At 42.1% G+C, this 18,771-nt stretch overlaps 1 protein-coding gene across 1 annotated transcript in view; it reads right to left on the reverse strand.

Annotated features, from left to right (window-relative positions):
- Positions 1 to 5,660: 5,660 nt before the first annotated feature.
- Il2ra (interleukin 2 receptor subunit alpha) overlaps positions 5,661 to 18,771 on the reverse strand; it is a 44,048-nt gene continuing 30,937 nt past the window's right edge. The window contains exons 3-8 of the mRNA XM_023719791.1: positions 17,554 to 17,664; positions 14,390 to 14,605; positions 13,100 to 13,171; positions 12,662 to 12,733; positions 11,818 to 11,884; positions 5,661 to 7,345 (exon numbers count right to left, since the gene is read on the reverse strand). Of these exons, the coding sequence (XP_023575559.1) occupies positions 7,321 to 7,345; positions 11,818 to 11,884; positions 12,662 to 12,733; positions 13,100 to 13,171; positions 14,390 to 14,605; positions 17,554 to 17,664 (563 nt within the window). The 3' untranslated portion in view covers positions 5,661 to 7,320. The remainder of the gene's footprint in view (positions 7,346 to 11,817; positions 11,885 to 12,661; positions 12,734 to 13,099; positions 13,172 to 14,389; positions 14,606 to 17,553; positions 17,665 to 18,771) is intronic.

An 18,771-nucleotide genomic window follows, 5' to 3' on the forward strand; every position in this document is an offset into this window, starting at 1 on the left:
TATATATATCAAGTATCTCCATCATTTCTCATGGTCTTCTTATCTGCAGATATTCTGATTTGGGCATAAACTCATACTTGTGAGCAGGATAAGCTATACACTTTTTAAGGCCAGTGCAGAATAAAAATATAAGGGTTCTTGTTCATATTTCCATCAATTTCTGTAGAGTAACTAAGCACAAGGCCCCTCTATACAACAGAGCTGGCAGGACAGCCCCAGTTACATGCGTGTGAGACATGAATCAGACCCCACTCTGATCAACTGACAGAAGCACTTGAACACCCATTCCTGAAGGCCAGTGTCATATATTTTATGAAAGTTCAGCATTCATTCCAACAAGAGACCCCAAAAGGTTCAGCTAAAAAGAGAAAGAAGCGAGTAGAGTCAGGTCAGAAAGAGATGGTGGAGATGCTGAAACTATCAGGTGTTTTGACTATTCTTAAATAATAGATGAAAGAGTCTAAGGCTACAGATATAGTTTAGTAGTTCATAGCACTTGTCTAGCCTGTATAAGCCTTAGGTTTTATCTTTACCATAGTTAAAAAAAATACGAAGAAAGACCTAGCAAGTAAAAGTAGACTGCCTGTATGATAAAGAACTTGCTCAAAGAGGTGTAATTCTAAAAAAAAAGAAGTGAATGAAATACTAGAAATGAAAACTAGTGTTTTTGTGAATAGAATTGTGTCCCCTTAAATTGATATGCTGCAGTCTTGATCTCCTGTGTTACTATATCTGGGAGTACAGTCTATTCTGGCAACTTAATACATTCATGATCTTTGATATAAAGAATTCCTTGAAAAAAAAGAGTTCCTTCAACCTGCTTATTAGCACAGTGGGTGTAACACAGGGAAGACTTTACAAATTTAAAGATACGTCCCTAAAAGTTAGCCATCCTGAAACATAAGGAGTAAAAAAGGACAAAACCTAACAGCATCCCCAAAGTGGTGAGATGATATGAAATGGTCTAACATACATGTAATTGAGTTCAAGAACAAAAGAGGAGGGGCTGGGGCGTTGGCTCAGTGGAATAAGTGCTTCCCTGGCAAGCTCAAGGGGCTGAGTTCAATCCCCAGTTCCAAAAAAAAAAAGAAGAAAAAAAGAAGAAGAAGAAGAAAAAAAAGAGAACAGAAGAGGGGGCCTGCCCCTTAGCTCAGCTCTTTAAGTGGCTGCTTCAACAAAGCAGTCAGGCTTAGGTTGCTGTGGTTCGATCCCCACAACTCAAGCCAGCCCTGAAGGCTTTTGGAGCAAAAGAAAAGAAAAAACAAGAAGAGAGGACAGAAAAAGCAATAATAGTAGAGATTTCCCCAAAATAAATAAAAGATAACCAACCCCAGGTCCCAGGAGCTCAAGGAAACCTGTGGAAAAAAATGCAAATAAGATCACACCTGGACATGTTATCAACAAACTGCTTAAAATAAGCAATGAAGGGAAAATTTGGAAGGCAGTCAAAAAAATAATCAAGCATTCTATAAGGAACACATTCAGCGGACCTCTCAGAAGGCAGTGTGGTCACTTCTTTAACATAGTTAAGGAAAAATATTTAGAATCCTAAGTGGGCCATCTCACTTAGAATCATGAAAATATCTTTCACAAATTAAAATAAACTTTTATTTGTTTGTTTTATAAATGGAAGTAAAGAGACTTTATCATCTGCACACTGGCACTGCACAAAATGTTAGATTCTTCAGGTACAAGGACTAAGAACATGTTAGTGAGTTTTCCATTGCTGTGAAAAGATTTCTGAGAAAACCAACTTAAAGGCAGGCAATTTTATCTTGGCTTATGGTTTCAGAGACTTCAGTCCATGGCCACTTACCTTCATGGTTTCTAGGTCTGTTGTGAGGCAGAGCGTCATGGTGGAGAGGGCAGGCGGAACGCAAACTCCATGTAGATGAATATTTTAGAGTTGGGACAATTTCCAGTTCTAAACTCCTAGTCTACCTGATGCCCTTGACAGCCTTATCTACTGCATGATTTTTTTCTTTGTTCACTTTAGTAATTCCCTGGGCCAATTAATAACTAAGTTAGAATTTTGTTTAAAATTCTACTTCAGAGATGAGCATAGTGGCACATACCTATATTCCTAGCACTTGGAAGGCTGAGACAGGAGAATCACCATGAGTTTGGGGCCAGCCTGGGCTACATGGCAAATTCAAAGTTAGCCTGAACTACACAGCAAAACCCTGTCTAAAAAAAAAACAAAAGAAAAAATCTACCTCAGAATTCTGTGCCCCTCTCCCTTGGCATAAAGTCAGGGAGGGCATCTAGAGAGGGCAGAGGAGGTACTCACAGTTGCAGGCAGGAGTCTCATTTCTGTTTCTGTCCCAAATATGTCTAGGTGCTGATGATTCCCTGTTACAGGGCCCAAGGGGCTGGGGAGATAGCTCAGTAGAATAAGCACTTGTCTGGTAAGCGCAAGGTCCTGAGTTCAATCTCCAGTACCAAAAACAACAACAAAAAACCCACCTGCCCTGTTACAGGGCCCAGCAGGTATCAGCTTGCAGATCCACGGGTGGCCACTCAGGTTTTGGCATAAACATCCACCTGAAGCTTTGGCCCCAATTTCCTGTGGATCTCCCCTAAATGTCTGGGTATCAGTTTAGAGGGCTACTGTGGATCAGGACCCGCTTTTCCTCCACAAACCATGAAACAGTGACAAGACAGAGCCTTCTGTAGATTTGTCCCCTTTTTCCCTTTTTCTTCTTTTCTCTTTTCCTCCCCAGAAACACAGAGGCAGGCACAGGAAGGAAACTGGCTCTCTTGGTTGTCTCTTATTTCCCCACCTTTTTGGTCTCATGTCTGGGAGTGTGATCTTGGAATCTAACATATTAATGCTTAGTGTTTTTCTCCATCAATCCACATGCAAGTGATTATATAGTATGCTGTCTTAATTTCATATTCTGCTAAAAATGTAGTACTTTACATGGCTTTCTACTACATCAGTTATAGAGCTTTCTCTTTGTAGATTTTTTCTAGGGAGCAATGTTAAATATTTGTAAAATGAACATCTGAAGAACCTAGAATTTAGAGGTTCTTATAGACTGTGTTTCATCACCAGGATCATGTTATATATAGAATGGAATTTCCATACAGGTGGGTTCACCGCTGGACTTCTGGGCATTTTGCTGAACTTGTGGGGACTTGAGACTCTAGGTGCATTCTTAGAAGAATGAGACGAAGGAGAAGGAAAGGGAATGCAGAGAGCATCCTGGTATCAGTGTCAGAGGTTGCTTTATTGGCCTGGCTTCTTGACTATATGTCAAAACCTTATGGGACAAGAAGGTAGAGGTAGAAGTCAGGGATTCAGGTTTCATGAGGTTAAAATGATCATTGGATAAACCCAATATCACTGGAGACAGAGAAGAGAGAAAAAGAAACCCTAAATCCAGTTCTTCATAAGGTTAATGAGACGTGAAAAATGCCAGTATGTGCAGAGCACACAGTTGACTTGGATTTTCTATGACTTCTTACCTAGAGGCTTAAGTAACACAGAGGTTAATACAGAGTTTCATGATTCTATTACCTTGTGGTCATAGATTTCTCCTCATTCCTCACTTCCTATCAGTAGGCTAATTTCAAAGGTGTGTGCCTTGCTCCTTGCAGAGAAGAAGGAAATAACACGGACAATCTCTGAAGAATCTCAGCCACTTTCTCTTTCTGATTCCTGTCTTAGCCAGAAAACTCTATCCAACAGGAATAACTCCAGATGAGCCATCCTTTCTAGAAAGGTTTTGGGGATGCTACAAATTGCAGTCATTTACTACAGATGGGTAAGAGAGTAGATAGATTAGGAAAGAAACCAGTCCCATTGTCGTACATATTTACTCCCTGGAAGGAAAAATTTTCAGGTAGTAGTCCTGGAACAGAAAATATGCAGTTACTTGAGTCTGATCTTTTGCTCCAGGTTGACTCTTGGTCCCATTTTTCACTGAAAAGATCTTGATATTAATATGACCATAAAAACAAATGGAGGGGAAAAACATGAGGTCTCTGATATCAGTAGGGGTACAAGTGCTTGTTAGTTCTGACCTAACAAGGGCCCCAAAACAGTGTCCTGCTGAGAGATGCTATTTTTAGGTACATGTCTCTCATGGATTTTGCTGAGTGGTGCTGTTACTGAGTACACACCCTTCATGGGATTTTGCTGAGTGATGCTTTGGATCTCTGTCACTTCTTATGGACCCTCCTTCATTAAGTTGCAGTTAATACTATCCTTTTATTACCTTAATAAATCATATCTCAGGGACAACCAGGTAGCTCAGCAGACTAAAGTGCCTGCTTAGGCAGAGCACAGCAGCCGGGTTTCAATCCCCTGTGGTGTGCTGAGACTTGAGACTGGGTATGGTGGTGCACGGAAGCGCTTGGGAGGCTGAAAATAGGACAATCACTATGAGTCCAAGCTACATAGTGAGACCCTGTAGACACTATCCTAAATACAGAAATAAATAAATAAAATCTCACCAGCTACCTCTGTGTACTCTCTTCAGTCTCCCGACAGCCTCCTCCACTATCCTAGTGCACATGGGCTATGAAACAGGACAGTAACTCACCTACCTGAACACCAGTAAATAAACACTTCAGGAGGATCCTCCAGGGCCTCCTCTGTGGGTCAAGAATCGTGAATGAGGCCAGCCAGTATTGAAGTGTTGGTCTCAGGGCTTATTTTTATTTTATTATTTTTTTCATTAAAGTTAGTTCACATAAGATACAATTAACTATTATAAAGTGTATAATTCAGTGACCTTTTTAGTGCATTTACAAGGTTGTACAATGACCATCTCCTATTTATTATCCTAGACAAGTACTTTATATGCATTAGGTACTCACTTTCCAAGTCATTGACAATCACCAATCTATCCTGTCTTTATAAAGCCACTTATAGTGGATATTTTATGTAAGAGGGATCATATGAGATTTTTTTGGTCAGACTTCTTTCACTTAGCATAATGATTTTGTGGCTCATCTGCACTGTAGCGTGTATCAATATTTCATTCCTTTCTACAGCTGAACAATATTCCATTGTATGACTATATCACAATTTACTTACTCATTTGCTAATGGATAATTGTTTTTTTCTACTGTTTGGTAATTATGAATAATGCTATTGTAAACAGTAGTGTACATGTTTGTGTTTGGACATATCTCTTTTGACTATATTCCTAAGAGTGGAGTAGCTCAGTCATTTGGTAATTCTGGGTCTGATATTTTGAGTAACTACCTACCTGTTTTCTATAACAGCCACATCATTGTCTGTTCCCAACAACAATATATGAAAGTTCTTTCTTTTTGTTTAAAGTCACCTTAATGTGGGGCTCAGGATACAATCCAGGCCTCATGTATGCTAAGCAGATGCGTTACCACTGAGCTATATCCCCAGCCTTCTCCCTGTAGTTTCAATTTGCATTTATAAAATGTGCAATAGCACTATATGCTTTCTAGCATTTGCCAAGCCCTTTTTATGTTATTAAAAAATTATTAGAGCTATTGAAGTTCTCAAAGAACTTTTGTTTGTGTAAATTCATATTTAACAATACTCACTGTATTTTGAAATGAAAACCAAGAAATTTTAAAAAATATCATTTATTAATAACATCAGAGTGATGACATAATCGGCACTTCTCGTGTAGCTTTTGGAAAATTTCACCATACAGTTGTGAAAGGAAGGCAAACAAAAATTGGTAAATAACATATCATAAGAATTTTTTTATGTAACAGTTTTCTCTACCCCAAACTGAGTAATGATAATACTGTTCAATTTTACTCAAGTAAGAGTAAAACATTGTTTTCTCCACTCTAATCTTCTCAACTTTACCCAGAAAACATATTTGGGGAAGGGGGTCATCTATTTGGAGAAACTCTGGTTTGTACCTGACTGGTCAAAAAAAAGGACAGAAAATGACCATTTGTATCTAGACTCTGCTGAAATCCACCACTATTTTCAAGGCATTACTCTGCCTTTTCAGAAGTGGAAGCTGGGCAATAGTTTAAATATCAGGTGTTAAACTTGAACACCTGAGTTAACTGGATTGACAAGCAATATCTTACCCAGAAGATTTCATTGAAACCTAAACACTGAAGGTGATTTTGGGAGGAAGGACTGAGGGAAGGTTTGCACAGGGAAAATGCAGGGATTCTCAAAATATAGTCTGTGGACCAGGATCATTAGTTTCACCTGGGAACTTGCTAGAACTGTAAGTGCCAGGTCTAATGAGTCGGAGATTTTGAAATGGGCCCAGAAATCTGTGTTTTAAAGAAGTCTCCAGATGACCTTGGTTTGCCTAACTTTTTGGTAACATTTTAGGACGACTGGGATATCTCTACCAAAGTTAAATCTGATCAATATAATCTCTCCATCATTTCCTCATTCTTCTTTCATTCCTCCCATAGACATTGAAAGTATTGATCTATTTTCAGTGTTTCTATGACAAATATTGGGAAAATATACCCATTTGCACATTGTGTACCTAACTGTAAACATTATATTAGTGCAGGCCAGATTCAGAGTTTGACTTAGAGACATCCCAAAAATACAAACTCTTATAAAGAGGCCCAATATAGAGACAAAATATTTCAATAAACATAATTCATGGCCTGAAACCCGGTTTATTGTTCTGTTTATGACATTGACTCCAGTGAAATCCTTTTAAATATCAATTCTGTATAATTCCCAGAGCTTGGCTGTACTATTTTGGTGTTACCCCTAAATTACTCTACCTTAGCTTCTGTTCTTTTGGAAATAAAAATCAAAGTCACAAAACAAATGTGTTTCCTTATAGGACTGGGCTTTTTATATAAAAAAAAAAAGGCATCCTTGTTATTATCTCAGAGTTCTTACAAGATGCTCAGTAAGTAATTATAATTAGGGGAATGGGGTTGTCAGCCAGAGCCTGGGAAAAGAACCACATAAGCAAGGTCCAGGAACTTGGGGTGGGGCTATATTTATGTTAGTGCTGGGTTTTACTTGGGATTTCCAAGCTGATAAGTTGGAATGAAGTCCACATGATGGTACTTTTCTTTATGTTGTGTGTGGTGTGGAGTTTCATACCATTCTAGCTTTCATCAACTCATATACACAAAAATAAGACCAAGTGTTCTGGTTGTTCCTTCTCTTTCCCTTTGAAGACTTTGGCCTTGAGGTTTGTAAGAGACTAGAACTCACTCTTTGATGGCACAGACTGGTTTAGTGATGATGGGTTGCCATGAGGCTACTTCAGAGCTTTCCAAAACCTAACGGATCACGAGATGCCTGCTGGGTAGGTGTTCTACTTCCTTGGTCTTATGCTTCATGACTTCTCTTGACTTCTTACTATTCTTGGTTTTCTAGATGGCTCTTCTGTTCTTCTTCCTGTAGTGATAGCATAACAGGAATTGGTAAGGCAGGAACTAGGATGCTATGAGGTGGTAGAGACAGTAAAATAGAGAAAACTCCAACAAAATGAAGTTGGGAAGCCCAAAATGAAGGGTGAGTCACAACCCTCCAGGAATCTTACAAAAGCACAGGTCAGGTGTCTGCTGGTTGTCTGGGAATTGCCCAGCACATGGTCAGGCAGGCCACTGGCTCAAGGGCACATTGGCTGTAGGAGCACAACATGAACACTGTATGCATTGGACTCTACCAAGTATGTAGTCTCTTATATTGTAGAAATTATAATCCTTCCACAATAGCTCAATCTCTCTTCTAAATCCCTTATAAACTCTTACAAAAAGACTTGGGCAATCTTATTCAGAACCCCCTTTTGGCCAGCACAAATTTTACCACCTTGCCTTTGCATCTTTTACTTCCTTGCTTTTATATCCTGTAAGTAAATTTGCTTGCACCCTACCTCTTTCATCCATGTTTTCATTCTTTGTCACTGTGGGACACAAGCTGAGGATTCTGGTAACAATAGACCTCAGTCATAGCTGTATGTATAACATTGTACTAAAAGAAATGTGATCCCTACTCTAAACCAACATGGGAAGAATATTCCACTTCATTCCCAACTGACATGTTAACTTCAAATTCTCCCTCACAATGATGTTACCTTTCCATGTGATAAAATCTGACCTCAAACTCTGTCTACCCCTCCAAAAGCTAAAATCTGGCTGCCCTATTTTAGCTTCTATTGTATAGTTCCTATGGCACGATAATTCAATTCACTATTCCATGAATGCACCTGAGGAAGAGCAAAGGAAGCCCTCTCATTTCCCTGGTAATGCTAGGCTGGAAAGTACTGACACAGGTGCTGAATGGATCTCAGGAAATGAATAATGTGAAGGACTCCGCTTTGTGGCTAATCCCCAAGGGTAGCATGACTTGAGATCCTCATGTCATGTCCCATTCAAGGATATGGTGGATACGGAGTGAAGGTGTCCCACATATTACAAACAGGGGGTCCTCTCCGAGTGACTCTTCTTCCATAACATCCACTTCCACTCAGCCAACAGATCTTGTTCATTTGACCTTTCTTATGTCTTTTTTGATTCTTCTTCACCTTGCTAACATATAGCCACTGACATAGTCTAACTCTCATTGCCTTCTAAGTGGATTTATTCCATCATAATGTATTCAAGTCACCCCCTGGTAGCCCACTATAAGCCTGGCCTCTACACAGTAGTCAGACTGTTTGGAAAGCCAGTGTTGACATCTGCCTCCAATTAAGATGTTCTGGACTTCTATGCTGCCCTCACAATCAAGTCCAGACTCCATCTTTCATGGCTTGGTCTGTTCATCCTGTCCCCTTTAATGTACACCCCAGTTGCTCAGCTCTACTCAGCTTCTCCCAACATACTATCATGTTGCTTAATTTCTTGATATCTTTGCTGCCAGAAGACACTTTCTGCTTTTTTTTTTTTTTTTTTAATTGGGAAAGGTCTACAAGATGTGCAGCGTCTCACTACTAGATCAGACTCATACTGATCCACCTGTTTACAGCTTCCCAAGAGCTGGGATTACAGGCACACGCCACCACGCCCAGTCTCAATTGCTGTTTCAGCGCACCCTGGGGGCAGGGCCAGCACATTTCTGCTTTTCTTGAACTGGCTTTTGGCATTTCAGGTACCATCAGCTCTCAAAGCCCAGTTTGAACCCTCTGTAGGATTGTGTCCTCTGTCACAACTCCTACTACACTTCCATCTCAGATTTTAGCAAGTTATGTTTCAAGTCCATGTTTTTTTTTTCTTTCCACTAGGCTGTAATCTCATAAGAACAGGACCATGTTGTATTCATCTTTGGATCACTGCAACAGCGGTGAACACCTAGAAGATGTTCTATAATTTGTATTTTTACCTACATAGAGGATAATAGCTGCCACACTGAAATCATAAGAGCAACAAAGTCTGCCAAATAATTTGCATGAACTAAAATTCCTGGTTTCTAGTCAGTGCTGTTTTCCAGAATTTTCTGCAAAGATAAAAATTCTGTGTTGGTTTTTAATCCAATAAAGTAGCCACATGGCAGCCAGTGAATTCTTGAAACAAGGGTAGTACAGCCAAGGAACTGAATTGTTCTAAATTTTCTAAATTTAAACTTAAATAGCCACAGAGAGCTAGTGGCTGCCCTTTTGGACAGAACGGTTCTACACATTTCCCGGTCCTTACTACACTCCCAGGAACATCTGGGTACTTCCTACCTTTTTTCAGAGCATCATGGTGCAAAGCTCCAAGGAGAGTTGTACTGAGATTCATATTCATATACAGTTCTCTGGAAGTGACTGCCTATCTCCACTGTGTAAATGCTCCCACCAGGCCTATCTCTCAGTGACCAATGTGACATCCCCTGGATGCAGAATTGGGAAAAGTAGTGCACCATTTTATACCATTTCCATGCTAGAGGTACCGTAAGTTATAGGTAACTCTGAGAATAGAGATAATATTAAAATGTAGTAAAACAATTAGGTTTTGATTAATTTTGAGTATTTATTGCCTTTGCTTTAATATGATTTGCTCAATCATTAGTTTGTACACTTTAACTTTTAAACATGATTGTACTTTTAAAAAATAGTCTCAGGGGACATGGTAGTGCACGCTTGTAACCCGAGCACTCAGGAGGCTGAGGCAGGAGGACTGTGAGTTCAAGGCCAGCCTGAGATACACAGTGAGTTCAAGGCCAGTGTGAACTGTATAGCAAGACCTTTCTCAAAAACAAAACAAAACAAAAAAACCAACAACAAAATTTTTCTTCCACAAGGCTGGTTTAGAGGTAGAGCATTTGCCTACCACGGTCAAGGCCCTGGATCCCATCCCCAGAACTACAGACAAAGTTCACTACAAGTTCCTGAAAATTTAACTAGTGAACCTGCTGTAGTACATCCCCAGCTTCTAGTAATTATTCTAAAACAAGCACATCTCTGGCCAAGCTTCCATCCTCTTTCAGCAATCCAAAGCTAGGATTTCTGTTTGGCCACAAGAGGGCATCATAACATGAAATTAGACCCTAGAAAGCAGGCTTTGCGGATGGGCTGTCTGATCAAAGGAGCCCTTTTGAGATTTTAGTCTTCCAAAGATGGCAGTATTTCAAGGCTCTATAGATACATAGTTTCAGGCTGTTCTTGACCTCACACTATGAATTCTGAAATGTTTTCAAATAACCTTCTCCTCATGTCTGAGAGGCAAATCAGATCCTTGCCAGATACCAAGCCGAGAAAGAAAGTCTCACAAGTACTGAGCATCCATAAGATGCCAGGTATACACTCCACTTCCTGTAATCCTGGAACAACTCCTGAGAGAAACGGGTAGACCGCCAGGCCTGTGGATAATTGCTAGTACAATAACCCTGGAGGGCTTCTCATTTACATTGCAATAATTTGTACCTTTTATTTTATTTTTTTTCTTATTTTTTATTTTTTAAAGAGCATACAAAATAATAATAATAAAAAGAACATTAGAAACAATGCGGAGTTTCATTAAGCATATAATATGAATTTGACAATGTTTGTTGTATTACATAGGGTTGTCTTCAAATTAGTTGTTTAGATTTCATATATATTATATATATTATATATATATACAAAGTTGGAGGAAAAAGTTATAAGAAATTAGAAAGAAGAGGAAAAATTTTAAACATTAACTGCTCCTTTCCATACACCAGCAGACATCAGCCATGCAATTATCCAAGCCATCCTGCATACATATATAGATATATCTCTTAATTTGTACCTTTTAATGCATGTGAGGAATATTAAGAACATTTTTCAGACTCTTAACATTTGGTTACTTATACTGGTACAAGGATGGGAAGGCTCTCGCTGTCTTTCTCTCCCTGCTGGGCTAATTAAAGTACTAAGGGGGTCTTGCTGGACAGTTTATATCAGAGGTGACCAAAGCCTACCCAAAGAGCAATACAAGTGAGTCTGATAGTCTCGTCTTTCAGGAGAGGGAGAACCCGGCTTTTCTTAATTCTTTAGAAAAATTATTTTTTATTCTTTCTATACAAGGTCTCGCTACGCAGTTTGGACTCATAGTGATCTTTCTGTGTCAGCCTCCCCAGCGCTGGGATTATAGGCATGCGCCACCATTTCCAATTACAGGTGTGCATCACCACACCTGGTTTTGGGGCTGGCACCATGAGCTCAGGGTTCCAGGGTTCCAGGATTCCAGGGCCTACACAGCACGGGGGTCGGTGCGCCATGTGGTAGCAGGGATTGAACTCAGGACCTTGCACTTGCCAAGCAAGTGCTTACACAGCCAAGCTGTCTCCCCAGTCCTTTTCTTAATTCTTAACTCTGTTAACCAAGTGCCAACCTATAGGGCGTGCTTATGCTTTTTCCAAGGATGAAGCTCGGGTGCTTTGCCTCCTCTGTCCTTTGACACAGTGTTGCTCAACAGAAATGAACTCACCATCTCCACTGCCAGGTGAGGCCACTCAGGAACAGGATGCTGACCAGCAGGAACACACAGCCGGCCACTGTCAACAGAGAGGTAATTCAGCTGAGACACATGGGGCTGGACCTTGGCAACCACAGGAGTTGGGTCCGCAGAGCGGGCAAGGAAACCCCCTGGATGAACAAGGGCCTCTGGAAGGGCACATGCTGCTCTGCTTCCTTTTCTGAGTTCAGGCCCCTCCTCTGAGGGTTTCTTAGGAGGCTCAAGGGGCCCGGGCAAGGTAGGTGGGCATGGGGGTGTGCCTTTAAGAAAAGGGGCTGTGCCTCTCCTCTGGGGCAAACTGGTGGAGAAGCAATTCAAAATAGCTCAGAGGCTCCTTTAAAGAGGCTGTGAGTATGACCTGCATGTGGTAAAAGAAACAGGGAAACAAGAAGATAAGCAGCAAACACAGTAACATCTCAAAGTGTTTCCATTTTCCACATGCTGATCTGCAGGCGTTCTGAAGTCATCCATTTATCATCCTCCTGGCAGAGGCAGTTTAAACAAGTATTTCCCTGGCAGGAAACTGCTGCGGGGTCTGTGGAACTGTCTTTTCTGTTGCCCTGGTGGTACTGCCCTCTTCCTTCCTCCTGGCCTGTGTGTCACTAATGGACGTGGACCCTTTCCCCTCAGGAACTGGTAGAGGCTGGTTTGAGACTTAACTGACTATGAGTCTCAAGTAGTGTTAGTATCTGGATTCATCTTTTTACCCTTAAAATTTTATATGTTGTCAGAAAGGGTCATTTAAACCAGCCAGCCAATCTGTCCATGTCTGGGTTGGATGTACATCTTACTCCCAGAAAAAAATGATCCCACTCACCTGCTACATGATACTCGCTTGGAAATATGGGAGTCTCCATGGTGGTAGCTGTTTCCATCTCTTCTGGAAACTCTATGAAAAAGAGAGCAGGAGAGACACTCAGTTTATGCCAAGGATAAGATTACATGAGGCTGGGGAGAGCAAGGGCTTCTTAATGATCCCTGCCTGGTGGGAGGGATGTGGTAGCCAGCACAGCAGGGGTCGTTGTACTGTCCCACTGCCAGGAGACTGCCAACTGGGTGGTTGGTTTTGACATTTGCTGTTGGGTATGCAGGTTGCTGAGGCAAGTTCCTGCCCTAGATGGGAGGGTGCAGCTGGGAATGGCTTTTCCTTCCTACCCAGTCCATCTGCTACAGAGGTGGGCATTAGGGAAGGTCTGCCCTTTCCTGATTTGGCTTTAATGCCTGAACCTCTGTCCTCACAGGACTTTCCCCCTACCTGTTGTGGTGGTGGGACAGGAAGTCTCACTTTCAGGAAGGGCATCTGTGCTTGCAAGAGGGTCTTCCTGACCTGGAGAGAAAGCAAGCAAGGCTTGTGGAGTCCAAGATGGATCAATGGGAGGCTCACTCATCTTACACCTGCCTTCTATAGCTGACCCCAGATGTGGCTGCTGAGGCAAGACTCCTGCTTTCGCTACATCTCTGAGGCAACAGTTCCCCGTTGGAGTCACTAGGAAGCAAGCAGGCTGCCACAGTCAGCTTTGGGTTCTTTTGCTCATTTCAGATGGAAATCCTGAATTAGTGAAGCACAGCTCTGATAGTCCCGAGGTCACCAGATGAAACCAAACAATGCTGGGTGTCAACAGTTGACACAGCCAGCTGCTGGTCACTGCTGTTGCCAGCTGTCACTGTCTGCAGCTCGTTAGTGCTGGATACCTTGGAAATAGGTCAGAATAAAACAATGAAGAACCATCAGATGAAGGGAAAAATGCATAAAGGATAGCTCTTTCTCTTTGACAGGCCCTCTCTTTCTCCTAGCATGATTAATGACTGTTTCTTCAGCCTCTTACAGGAAGAGTGTAGGAAAACAACTTTCCCAAAGAACTCTGCAGGAACTCACAGACTGTGAGAAGTAGTGAGCAAAGAACCCTGGAACACCTGTGACTGAGTGTGACTTTTTATGGTAGAAATAGTAAGATTTCAGAATGAAGACTTCAACCCATGTAGGGTACATGTGTGCAGGGGTGTGTATGTGTGTGTGTGTGTATGTGCGTGCACAGTATGCATATGCACACTTGAGTGAGCCCCTTTCCTGCACATCAATATTCTTACCCAAATTCAGGTGAGGACTCACACAAGGAAGGAGCATGATAACAATGGAGCACTGTGCAAAAGATGGACCTACATCATACTCTGGTAGAAGGAAGATTTGTGGATTTTCCCCTTTCAACTAAAGGAAGTTTTGGTAGCTTGGGGGAGTAGTAGAATTTCCAGACCAGTAGACAAGGGGCAGCATTATCATGAGGCAGCATAGCATCATGGGTGCTTGAGAGCACCTGAGAGAGCTTTCTTCCTTGTCTGACTCTACCACCATCCAGGGTACAGGGCCAGCGTGTTAGGTGAGGAGATCCATAGAGTTCATCTGGCCTATTTTTTTTTTAGAATGAGAAAAACTGAGACCCAGGGGACCAAGTGGTTTTCTCTAGGTCACATGAAAGTGAAGTCAGAGTTCCATCTTGTTGACAGATGGAGAGAACAATGACGTAGACCCAAGGATGGAACCACTCACCCGCAAACAAATGGAGCTGGCTTTCAGCTATGCATGTGAGCCTGGGCCTGGTCCACCTCGCTTCCCCACAGGTCATTTTGCAGATGCTTATGGCAGGACCTCTCTGTATGGCCTGGTAGCCTTGGATGCACTGGTAGTGAACTGTCTGCCCCACCTTGAAGTGGTAAGTTCTGTTTTCAGCTTCATGTTTCCATGGAGGGGGCTCCAAGCAGTCATCTAGAAGACAGAAAGAAAATTCTGAAGGCAAGTTCTAGAAAAAAATTTGAGTGAATCCAGGTTACCTCTTGCTGTGCCAGAATCTTAGTTCTTATTATTTTGTTTGTTTGTTTCATTCTTCATTCAACCCACCTGTGTTGAGAATGTCATGCAGCAGGAACCTTGCTAGGCACTGTAGGAAGGCAGAGACCCAGTCCCACCTGCAATGGCTGGACAGTCAGCAGGGCCAAAAGACATAGGCACCCTGAATGTGGTGGGAAGTGCAGATGGGGAGCAGAGAGAGTCTTGCTAGGAATACAGGGAAAGCAGTCCTTCACTCTGATTGATGCTACCTCTGAGAAGGAAGTGCCTGGGTTGGGCCCTATATGACAATGCAGGTTTTGAAGATGTGGACAGGAGTGGAGAGGGTGGTCTTGGCTTAAGGGTAAGGGCAGGTCAAGTCAATGTGGAGATCACTGTCCTAGGTATTTTTCTCCTTGCTGAGATAAAATGCCCAACATCCCAAATTAAAGGAGGAAAGGTTTATTTTGCCTAATAGTTTGTAAAGGTTTCAGTCCATAATTAGCTGGCTCTAAGGTAGGATGGCACAGCGGAGGGGTTTACACGGAGGAGAAACAGTTCATGGCAGGTGGATGACAATGGACACAGCAAGTGACCACCTACAAGTAAATAACACTAAGCCTCTTTCTGTCCCTTATATTTCAGCCGGGTTGCTCACCCTTAAGGTGATTGGCACTCACACCCTTAATCCTGGGATCCTTCATTGTAGCACTGCCCCATGAATCAATCACATACTCTAGATCTAGCCACCTATGAAAAAAAAACCCACCTATGGCCACATGAAGCTTTGGGTGGGCAGAGCATCTAGATACTAGTCATAACAACCACCTTCCTCCAAGAATATGTAAGAAAACACATCTTTGTCACCCTGGGATTACAAGGGAAGGACCAGGGACAAAGCCAAAATCTGAAGGAGGGAAGAGCTGAGAGAATTTCAGAGATATGGGGCATGATCTATATCTCTGAAAGAGACATTAAGCCATGTCTTCAGCTCTTGATTATGAAGATATTAAGAGATTATTAAGTCATTCCTGCAGCTTGGCCCATATGGGTCTTGTTAAGACTTCTAAAGATCCCCTAAATCAGTGGTGGTGATCTTTTTAGAGCTTTCAATGATACAAACAGCCAGCAACAGCACACACACACACACACACACACACACCCATTAACTTTCCGCTTGCCTGACTACAGACTAGGCCAGAGTGACCTTTGCCCTCAGATCTCATGTCATGTTCTGATTTAATCTCAGGATTCCCCACCCACTGTCCTCTGTTGAATCATATGGAGCTGTATGTACCATGAAACTGCCCGACCTTTCAGACTCTCCACAACCCCAAGTATCTTACATAGCTGCTACAAGTATTTTGTATAAGCCCTCTGCCCCAGGAGGAAACCCACCTGCCCTGTCCTGAGCTATCTTCTGTTATATTTGCAAAGCATGACTGAATTTGTGTTGTAGTCGCAGAATAAAATGTTCTTTCAAGAATAGTAAAATTCATAACTGTCTGAGTCAATTGGAAATGTGTTTATTGCTTCCAAATACAAATATTCAAACAATGACAATTTGCAAAACATCCCTGAGGGCCAGATGGTTATTCTTGAGTAAGTACAATAAACAGTGACTTCTTGGAAGCCTTTCAACAATTGTGAAAGGTGACATGGGGAGAGAAAGAGCAAAACAAACATTAAGTATGTTTGGAAACAAAATTCCAAACATACAAGGGGAGAAATAAACAGTGTCACTGGCCTGATCTTTTTCTCCTTAATAATAAAAAGCTACAAATCAATTCAAAGTAGTTTGACCCAAACACTCTACAGAAATACCCTCATTGCAGGACATGGTGGCACAGCGCTGTAATCCCAGCACTTGGGAAGCTGAGGCTGGAGGATCCCCATGAATTTGAGGCCAGCTGGAGCTACATAGTGAGTTCAAGGACAAAACTCTTTCAAAAAAAAGGGGGGGGGGCTGGTGAGATGGCTCAGTGGTCTAAAGCACCTACTTAGAACAAGCTAAGCAAAGCACAGGGACCACGGTTCAATCCCCCAGCACCACATGCCAGCCAGCCCGCCCCCTGGTGGGCTGAGCTGGCCACACACACACACACACACACACACACAAATAAATAAATAAAATTTTAAAAAAAATTAAAAAAAAGGGGGGGAAGGCCCCTCAACTAATCTAGGAGGTCGAGGTCTTATCCTAGTCTGCTACAGGATCATAGCCAAATCTCTGTGTCTCAGTTCCTTTAGAAAATTGAAACAAGCTTCCTGCTCCCTCATCATTGAGTTGTCAGGTTCCAATGAGATTCTATATGATATCATACAGTTCTTTGCAAGGTTATGCAGGTTGGTCTCCAGCTGCTTTGATTTTTGTAGCAGGCTCTGTCTTTTCCTGACAGGATGACTTCATTTAAGCTTTAGTCACTGGAAAGAGCTGAGAGCAGCCACAGAGCTCCCTCATCCATCGCTAACTAGCTAGGTGATCATCTGGAGCTTTTCACAATGGGTGACCCTGTCCTGTAAGAAACCTCTTGACATAAATTGTCTTGCTTGTAATCCATTGCCTTCTACTTAAGAGGAAAAACAGAGTTTCCTAGAGGACAGGGATTAATGTCCTTGTGTTTGTGTCTTCTGTTGGCAGTGCCTGGGGCAGTCAGCCCTAACATGTGCTTTTGACTTGAATCAAATTGAGTTGAGTTGAATTCTGTCCTCCTAGCTCCCAACCCATACCCTGGTTTGGATCCCACATGAGTGTTTTGAAATGCTGAGCAAACAGTCTGCCAATCTTAAGCAATGTTTTTTGTCCACAGTAGACCATGAGGAGAATGAAATGAGAGTGCATGTGGACAGCAGGAAGTCTTGCCTCCTCATGCAGATGTATCTCTTACCTGGAAGGTTTACCATGTCCACAGGCTGTGTCTGACTTTGCATTGCTGTGGTGTTTTTTCCTTTGTGTTCTTCAGGTTGAGGTGTAACTGATTCTCTTATGCTCCTTGGGGCTAGAGATGATGGGAGGAGGAGTGAAAAAATAACTTCACACATGCTTTATGCTGTTCTTCACTCAGGAGCATCCTCCAGTGCCCATGTATTCCCAGTAATATTTCCAGCTGAGGTCACTGAGGTGTGCCAGGTATAAGCCCTCCCTTGACTGTGGCCTGAACTGGCCTCTCCATATTCACCCATTGAACAACAATGTCTACAACATATTTCTGGAAAAAAAATGAATGATTTTCTGATGGAAATTCTTTTTTTAATGCAAAGTCTTGTTATATAGTTCAGGCTGGACTTGAACTCACCATGTAGTCCAGGTCAGTTTCAAACTCTCAACAATCCTCCTGGCTCAGCCTCCCAAGTGCTGGGATTAGAGGCATGCATGCACCACACCCAACTCGGAAAATCCTTTTTGTGCATGTGTGTCTCACTAAGAGGGACTCCTTTCTTGTCATTAGTTCTGTCGATGTTGTGCATGGGTATTTGAGACAGCAATGAGAAGTGGTCTGATTCTATAACCTAATGAATTTTGTACTCCATTAAGGCAGTTTAAAACTTTAGAGATGTGATCTTAAAGGAATGACAAGAAAACGCCTCCTCTAATACCATTCCCTGTGAAGAGTGTGGCATAGGAGTTGCAGGTGAAGTGGGGAGCAGAGCTCTAGCTTTGGATAAGAGAGAGATCTGCTGGATGAGCCAGGTGCTTCCATAGGGCAGCCACTTTCAAGCTTCATGATCCACACACAATGTGACACTCTGAGCCACACCTTCGCCAGGATTAAGGAATGAAGATGAATGAATTTAGAATGTAGCATTTGTTACATTCTAATACTGCAGGGTGGATAGGAGACCTACCAGGGAAATGAGGCTCTGTGAGAGAGCTTTCAGGATTTAAGGAAGAAAGGTCAACATCAAAATCAGGTATTAGATCCACTTAGGCTTAGAAAGCCTAGGAGAGTCCTTTTTTTGTACTTGGTACAGGGTCTCACTATACAGCTTGAACTCGAAGTGATCCTCCTGTTTTCAGCCTCCTTGGTGCTGGGACTACTGGCATGTACCACTACGCTTGGTCTCCTAGGAGAGTTCTTGCAACTATTAACACTTATTGGGTATTG

Source organism: Octodon degus, unplaced genomic scaffold (assembly GCF_000260255.1).
Source record: "Octodon degus isolate 3935 unplaced genomic scaffold, OctDeg1.0 scaffold00071, whole genome shotgun sequence".
Classification (NCBI taxonomy): Eukaryota; Metazoa; Chordata; class Mammalia; order Rodentia; family Octodontidae; genus Octodon; species Octodon degus.